The sequence below is a fragment of the Corvus cornix genome, chromosome 4, assembly GCF_000738735.6.
Source record: "Corvus cornix cornix isolate S_Up_H32 chromosome 4, ASM73873v5, whole genome shotgun sequence".
NCBI lineage: Eukaryota > Metazoa > Chordata > Aves > Passeriformes > Corvidae > Corvus > Corvus cornix.
In genome coordinates, this window is record NC_046334.1 from 43,943,648 (window position 1) to 43,952,173 (window position 8,526).

An 8,526-nucleotide genomic window follows, 5' to 3' on the forward strand; every position below is an offset into this window, starting at 1 on the left:
TCTGGGACAGAAAAGTTTCAGTAATCCAATCACAAAATGCTATCAGGCCACTATAAGCATCCTTTATTTCACTTATTGTATGCTGTCACTGAAGTTTTCTATACAGATTGGTTAAAATCAAAACTACTAGTCAGTTTTGCCAAGTTTCTGCAAAACTTTGGTTAATTAGAAATAAAAGAGAGAGGGATATAGATGCTTTATGGGGTTGTAAAAAAACTGCAGAAAATAAAGAATTCTTGCAAACATTTTTTTTATCCTGTACTCTGTCCCCATTCTTTGTAGGGCAGAGTAGAGCAAAACATTTAGAACTGCATTTAATGAATTTTACAGTTTCAGGCATGACCTAGCACTGTTTTTTCACTTCAAACTGAGAACATTTATTTTAAAGCTTTAAGCATCGTTTGAAAAAAACCTCTTCTCTCTCTACTGAAACAATAGTTAAAATGTCCAATTACACAAATGAATATAACATCTCCACTTCAAATACATCTTTAAAATGGCTTGAAGGCAAATCTACTCTCAGGCCCGAATTTCCCTCCACAGATTCAACCTTTGCCACATCTCAATTTTTAATAAAGTTTTTAAAGAGGAGTCTGTATTTGGTATAACTGCCAAACACTTTCATGCATCCTGTCTCGAAAGCAAAAACATGTTGTGCTCCACAGCCTAGAGACCAAAATCAAAATTTTCACAATTACAAGATCAAGAAGGTTTTATGCTCAAGTTTAATGTTAAACAGAAATTCAGTAGACCAAGAGAAGAAACTTGAGTTTTAATTATCACTACGCTTTTTAAACAGTATCAGAGATCCTGAAAAAGGAAGAATTTATTTATTAAACTATATGTGAAATTGAATATATGCTGAATACTCCCCATTTATCACACATCTTTTTTCCTCTTTTCTTTTTCTCTACTCACTCTACAGTGTTTCCTAATATTTCCTTCAATTAAATATGCATGCAGAACATTCATCAGAAGAATGCTACTGATCACTGAAAACAGCACCAAGAGATAGAGTAAGAAACTAAGTAGTCCTCTTTCAATTTTGGAGCAAAGACCAAGAGATAGAGTAAGAAACTAAGTAGTACTCTTTCAATTTTGGAGCGAAGACCAAGGACAGCAGGTTTTGTTGGCTCTAGCTCTGAATGGGTGAGAATTGCTACCTTTATGGTGAACCACTACCAGAAATTAGATAGGAAAGACATTTTAAAGTGGAAGATGCCATTCTAGCTGCAACATGGTAACAATCAATAGCTGTGAATAAACAAGATAGGCTCACTATGAAAACCTAAAGGAAAACAAAAACACGTGGTGCAGAAACAAGGAGATAGTGCCAATCTATCCCAGTTAATTTCACATAAAGCAGAAAAGTATGTTCAGGACTGAAGATTCTCTCAAAAAAATTACCATATTTAAAACTTTAAGCCTTAAAAAAAATACACAGTTGCTTCTATTTATTAAAAAAAAAAATCCCAACCAGCCAATCGAACAATAATCTGTTCTTCATGGTCATGATGAGGACAAGAAATAACAGGCTCAAAAACGTAGGCCTTGAACACACAGTAATTTAGGTTAGATCTTTGGGGGAAAAAAAAAAGCCAGAAGTTGTAGAGTCCCCAGCACTAAAGACTTCTACGGGCACATCAGCTACACATCTGCCAGGAATAATAAAAGCAGGGCTGAGCTTTGGGATAAACTATCAATCAGATTGTCCTTCCAACTCTATCTCCCACAATTTCTCACAACTGCCATAACTTCTACACTTAGCTGGGGAAATGAGACAGGGAGAAAAAGGTAAAGAACTACTACAGATATATGAGTCTTGAAATCCTTTAATAATATCAGGGCTAGGGCATCACAGAGTCTTGCATTACAGAAGAGTAAAATTACTACAATATTTTTGTATGTCTTCAGCATCTTTTTTAGTAGACTCAAGCTCAACAAAATACTTGCACCTGAAGAAAGCTTGTATGTTGATCTAAGCAGATACCTTCTCTGTGTCAGATTTAGCAGTAATAACAAACTTACCCCAGAAAAAGTTACTCCAATTGCATAGCAGTTATTTGACCAAGCTTCTGAATCACCCACCTGAAAGCTCAAAAACAAACATCATCCTCGATGAGAAATGCTTTTAATATTGCAAACCCAATGTTCCCTTTCCATGTGTTTCAGTCACAAAAAATTGTATAATAAAAAGCCAAGCAGTATATTTCAAAGCGAATTACTCTGATTCCTTTAATTTTTTTAATAGTTTAACCTACCTCAAATTTGTATAAGATATATAAAAAGCATTGAAAGGATTGGGAACAGAAAATGCATGTATGTTAATACAAATATATTATCTCAAATGCTGTGGAAACAGTCAATTATTATTTTCTCTTATTATGTATATAATTTCTAAGAGAACAGTCCTTCTCCAGTGTCTTGTTGCTACTTAACAATCAAGAACTTTTTTTTATTTCACTTTACATAAAGGTACTGTTCAGCACCAAAATTAAAATCATAAAAGCAGGCTTTTCAAACCTAGTTAGCTTCTAAGTGTGAGCTTCTTCATCTCATTTTCAAATTAGGCAGTCCAGTGTTTTCTCTTTATCTCCTCAGTTGTGAAGGCTGTCATGAATGTCCACAATACAGAAAAGGATCCAGCAAGATTAAAGCAAAGCAATAGGAATGTTTTATAAATTCATGAAGTCATTCTAAAAATAGCTTCCATTAAACCAGATGACTAATAATCTACTAATTCAAATCTATTTTTCAAACAGCTCTTTAAATTCTTGCAGGTTTTATCAAATTTAAAACCAACCTTAGCACTTCTCAGTAATTTGCCAGGGAAGACAGTTTCTTTAGTTATCATTAAGAATATTTTATTGTACAGGACAATGTATTTTAGCAATTTAAGAACTTGCATATTTTCTACATACAGCTTTAATGTCGTATTTCAGAATCAACACAGAAATTTATAACAGACTGTTCCAGTTTCCCCATTCATCTTCTCTGTTGGCAGCAAGTCCTTCAGAAACATCTAATATCTTAACTCGGTCCTCTCCTCTCTGCAAAGTCATTTCCACCTCTCCCAGGCTCATACAACTAATCCAGACACCTCCAATTGTTCAGACTTTATGCATACTTTTCTATGTAGTCAACACTTAAAAAGATAAATTAATTTAAAAAAATCATTGTCTTCACCAAGAATACATTCCTTCCTTAAGCTTTAATTCCAACAGCTCAAGTTCTAATTCTGAAGCATTTTTCAAGTAATCAAGGTTTTTTTAAAAAAATTGATTGGGAAAGCAGTTTCTTATCTCTAGTCCTTTACCTCTCTTTCTGGACAACCACATCAACAAAGACACACATAAAGCACAGAGAAAAGAGGAAACTGAGATGTGAGTTGGTTTTAACTCATGAGATACACATTTTTACCCTACTGCATTAGCTTTTCTCTAGCAGCGTTCACTTTGAAACAATTCACTGTGTGTCCAACCATTTTTCCAACTTCCAAAAAACACTATGTCAATCTCACCACTCTTTGTATAGAAAATCTCTGGTTCACTTAACACATTTAACCTCCATCACCTTTACCTGTTACCACTGTGTTCCTGGACAGTGCTGTGAACACGAACCTCTCACAGCACAAGATCCTGCACTCTTTCAATTCACATAATTTCCCTCAGAAAAGTTTTAAAATGTTATTTCCAAACTACTTACTTTAAGTACAAGTTTAATTCTTAACATACAGATGTTTTCCTCATCATATATATTGGGTAAACCACTACAGCTTTTAGCATGAGGGTTACAGGGCAAGAAGAGGAGCCAGACTTTACATATACAACACAGAAACATAAAATGTATAAAATCCAAAAAAAACCTAAGTTACACTTTACTTATAACCTGCATTTCAAGTGAAGCAAGCACTTGCAATATTGCATTAGTTTCTGTAAAGATGAAGTCACAGATAACACTGTGTCTACATAAAGCCAAGGGTTTGTCTGTATGAGCAGTCCATTATGTTAAAACAAAAATATTAAACAGGAATGAAAAATAGCAGAAGAAAGATCCAGAAGACTGGGATGGGTTAGTTTAAAACAGTTAAAAATGAAAACACTGCATAACAAGCTTTACAGAGGATAAATACCAGCTTGAACCGTAACACCAAGCAGGTGGACAAACAAACAAGCATTTCCATCCTTTTATGTTTATATTTACCACCTCCACAGTAGGATTGGGAAACTTTCTAAAAAGTAGCTGTACATGTCCATTTTAATTCGTCATTATTTACTTGTTAGGAAAGGATTTCACTTAAAAGAAAGATTATTTCAGCTATCTTGGTAGCACAGCTGGCACTCCACATGAAAGTGTCAACAAAAGTTGCAATGCCAGCACATCACAGCAAGAGAGAATCGAAAGTGTCAAACATTAAACACATTTTATTAAGAAAACCTAATAAGCTAAAGTTTTGAAAAGAAGTTAATTATAGCAGCAGAAGGGCAACACATTTACTGCTTACTCATTCCAGAAAGAGTGGAAAAGACAATGCCTACAGTGAATTTTTCACAATGATGCCCAAGTGATTTTATCTCAATGATCAGATTACTCAGCTTGGTAAAACACAGTCAGACCACAATTTAGACACCTTAGTAAGAAATTTACATACTAACTTTGGCCTTGTAAAATCATAGAATACTGAGTTGGAAGGGACATTGTGATTTGGAAAGGACATTCCATCCAACTCCACACAGGGCAACCTAAAAGTTAAACCATATGCACAAAAACATTGTCCATATGTCTCCTGAACACCCACAGGCTTGGGGCACTTCCCTGGGTACCTTGTTGTGTGCCCAACCACTCTGTCAGTTAAGAACTCTTTCCTAATATCACAGCTGAACTTCCCCTGAAATAGGTTTAAGCCATTCCTTCCATTCTTGTCACTGGACACCAGTGCAAAGACATTCCTATCATTATACATCTTTGGCCTATAAGCCTTAGTAACCTACATAGTCTTTAACGACAAACAAAACAAGCAAAACTGAAAAATTTTGACCATCCTTCTCTTTGTCGGAGCTGCTAGTTCAAAGAAACCATCAGCTATAAAAATTGTTCTTTCCTTCTCTTCCACCACCACAAAGCACAAGTCCTCCCCACAACACTAACAGATGTAAAAAAAAAAAAAAAAAAAACCAAAACAAAACACAACCAAAAATGGCAAAACTCTACAGTTCAATTAAAAGCTAACTCCTCTCATAAGGGAAGTTACAGTAAAACTGTAAAGAGACCCTACTGGGTGGCCTAGCACTCAGTATGCAAAAACCTGGCAGCCTAGGGCAGCCTAGGAAGAGAAGTGTAGCCATCTCCAGTAGCACTGAAACCTGAAAAAGGCAAGTATCTACACTACACATTTTTGCACATTTCCCTATTTAAATACAAAAGCTGGTGAAGATAAGCTGCTGATATGAATCTGAATTAAAACTGCTCCTTCCTCCACATCTCTCTTACCCAGAGGACACCTTAAGTACCATCACGTACACCTGCACGCGTACACACACCAGCTGTCATCACTTTGATGCTAGTTACTAACTCTGGCCATTTCGTTTAGTTGGCACCACAAACACCGGGTTTAACTTCGATCTCCCGCAGGCTCCTCGCCCCGGCTGTCTGCCAGCCCCCTTGGCCCACCGCGGACGGCAGCCCAGCCCTGCCCGGCGCAGGACGGCGGCCCTTGCCCCTCCTGGCTCAGAACCCGTGATTTCAAGGCCACGACACCGCACGGCCCCGGCCTGGGCAGCGACAGCCCGCTGGGGACCGCGATCCCGGCGCTGCGCCCCTGCTGCCCTGGAGACGCCGCCGCCGGCCATCATCTCCCGAGCAGGGCATGGGCAGCGGCTGCCCGGCGCCTCCGCCCCGCCGGCGCCCCGCTCGGGGCCGGGGACGGAGAGGGGCCGGCGGAGCGCGGGGGAGGCCGGGCGGGGGGCGCCGGGCGGACGGGGACACGGGGACTCCGGAGACGGAGGCAGCGCGACAGGGCACCGCCGGCCGGGCGCGATGGCGAAAGAAGCGAACGTCTCTACCTCCTTCTTTTCTGTCCTCCCCCGAGCTGTCCGCAGAGGAGGAGCAGCAGCAGCAGCAGCAGGGGGAGGCAGCCCCCGGCCGGCAGGTGCGGCAGCCGCCACGCCGCCCCGGCACCCAGCGCCATGTTCCGCCCCCGCCGGCGGCACCTGCCGCACCGCCACGCCGGGCTGGCCCGCGCCCGGCCAATCGCAGCGCCCCGCGGCGCGGCGCCGCCTGGGAAATGTAGTTCTGCGGGGGGTGTGATGCGGGGTCGCGCTCAGCTCTGCGCGGAGCCCGCGGGCAGCGCTGGCGCCCAGCCCGGCCTGGGGGGTTCTGCCCGCCTGGGCTGGCAGCTTCACTGCTGCTCCGAGCTGCCGGCTGCCTGGAGCACAGAGTGCAATCCTGAATCAAGACTGTAAAACAAAGCAAGACAAGACAAAACACCAACGAAAAAACCCATCAAAAACCAGCCCAAAGTATCAGATTCTTTCTTACACGTTTATGCACATACACTTTTCAGATTTCATTATGCACACACAAAGCCATCCCTACAGAAAATAATATAATGTAATATGCTGGTACAATTAATTCGAATTAAATTCCCAGAGCATTAACTATGCAGCTTTAAATTGATATTCCGATTCATGATACAGTCCTCCAATCAGTGACTGTGTATTTCTTGAAAGTGCACACTGCAGTGCACAGGATAGGTAATGTTAAATTAATGAGCACATAATTTTCTTTTTTTCCCCTAGAATTCCAAGTACTCTTTATGCTGCATTAGTTACTTACACACATCTGTGCTGAAGACTCAGAAGGCAGAACTATTCAATTTTTGGAGATCTTGCTAAATCACTAGAAATTTTTATGCATTTTTTAATAAAACACCACAATGAAACAGAAAGCTGAGGCACCAAGAAAGTATTGAGAAGTATCTGCTTATTTTGGACAGAGAATTTTTGGGTGGTATTATGATAATATCAGATGCTACTCTGATGACACAGCTGACATCTTAGCACCAAGCAGTTAAAACATTAAATAGGCCATTGTGTTTGCTTCAGTTCTATTTGCAACATGCCTTTCAGAAGTTACATCTATCCCTAGGAATAGTAGAATGTATTCAAATTATCTACAAACTTAATAAATTCAAGAGAATTCAGACTATTTGTTGCCCACATCCATCAGATTCTGACTATTGTTGGGTGATAATAACCGTAAAATGGTATGCAAGCATGACATTGGATTACAGAGGTTTCTAACACAGACGTCTACTCTAAAGGGACAGGATATATGTATTGATCAGAACTGTGTGCTTTTAAAAACACTTTTTTCCCTTGTCTTTATTTAGGAGATAAAAATTCAGTGGAAATTTTGCACTCGAACAAGAGAGGCATATGTTAATTAGTGCGCTAAAAAAGAACATTTCGTTAGAAAATTTCAGGCCACTCTTGCTAAATCCAGAAGGTGATTTCACTGGAACCTTGTTTGAAAAACTCTTGGTATCCTCCTGAGCCTAATAAACCATGGACCTTTCACATTGTCACTGCATGAAAACAGCATTAAAACTACTGAGAATGTGAAAACCACTGAGAGCTCTTCATTCCTTGAAAAGACTACAAAACTCATTTGACACAACTCTAACTGTCAAATTTCTTACATTTATTTTTAATCAATAATCTCAATTTTCAATCACCCGAAGTACATACCTTAAGCAGGAAACAGCAACATGGACAATTTTGGTTTCTTTCTTTTCTGTTCAGAGTTTCATATAGACCAGAACTTTCATAGCCTGGCTGCTTTTATCTAGCTCACTGGATAAAGAAGACTTCACACAATTGATGCAGTAACTAGGATGTACTTGTATACCACAAGTGACCCAGTGAACCTGTAACTGCAACGTGTTTTCCCATGTGTATGGTACTCTGAGGCTGTCTGGAGTCTATGCTGGACTATGGAACGAACCTCACAGATTCCATGTGCAGGCATAGCTGCAGTATCACGGTGTGTATGAACATGAACCTGGTAAGGAAGGCCTAAAGTGAAAGGAAGACACCTCTTTATTCTTTCCTCAAGAAATTACAGAGGAAGTAGTCTAAGCCTGGAAAGAAGTGCAGTGCTAGAGAAGGTGAGATTAATGCGAAGGATTACATGAAATCTGATTGGTTTACCTTTGCTGTGTCATTGTTCTTGAGGGTTAGCTCTGTTAACAGAGTAATGAGGGGAATGGGCATCCTTATCTTAGAAAATAGAACATTTTTGGGTGCTGAAATGCAAAAGCAATGCGTATGACCTTGGGACAACAAGGGAAGTACATTTTGGGTTAAAGTCTTCTAAAGGCTTAATAAAGAAAAAATATGACCTGTGCATTTTTTGTGAAGTTAAATTTTCCTGAGCGATGTGTTTAAAAGCCTCCTGTGAGGTGGAAGACTGCCTTTCTTAATATCACACAAGCCCTCCTAAGACGTGATAGATTAGCCAGAGAAG

General features: G+C 39.9%; 1 protein-coding gene across 1 annotated transcript in view; it reads right to left on the minus strand.

Moving 5' to 3' along the window:
• Window positions 1–8,224, minus strand: part of TUSC3 (tumor suppressor candidate 3) — a 108,278-nt gene extending 100,054 nt beyond the window's left edge. Inside the window, exons 1-3 of the mRNA XM_039551580.1 lie at window positions 8,211–8,224; window positions 6,063–6,444; window positions 2,029–2,088 (exon numbers count right to left, since the gene is read on the minus strand). Coding sequence (XP_039407514.1) covers window positions 2,029–2,088; window positions 6,063–6,444; window positions 8,211–8,224 — 456 coding nt within the window. The remainder of the gene's footprint in view (window positions 1–2,028; window positions 2,089–6,062; window positions 6,445–8,210) is intronic.
• Window positions 8,225–8,526: the final 302 nt, after the last annotated feature.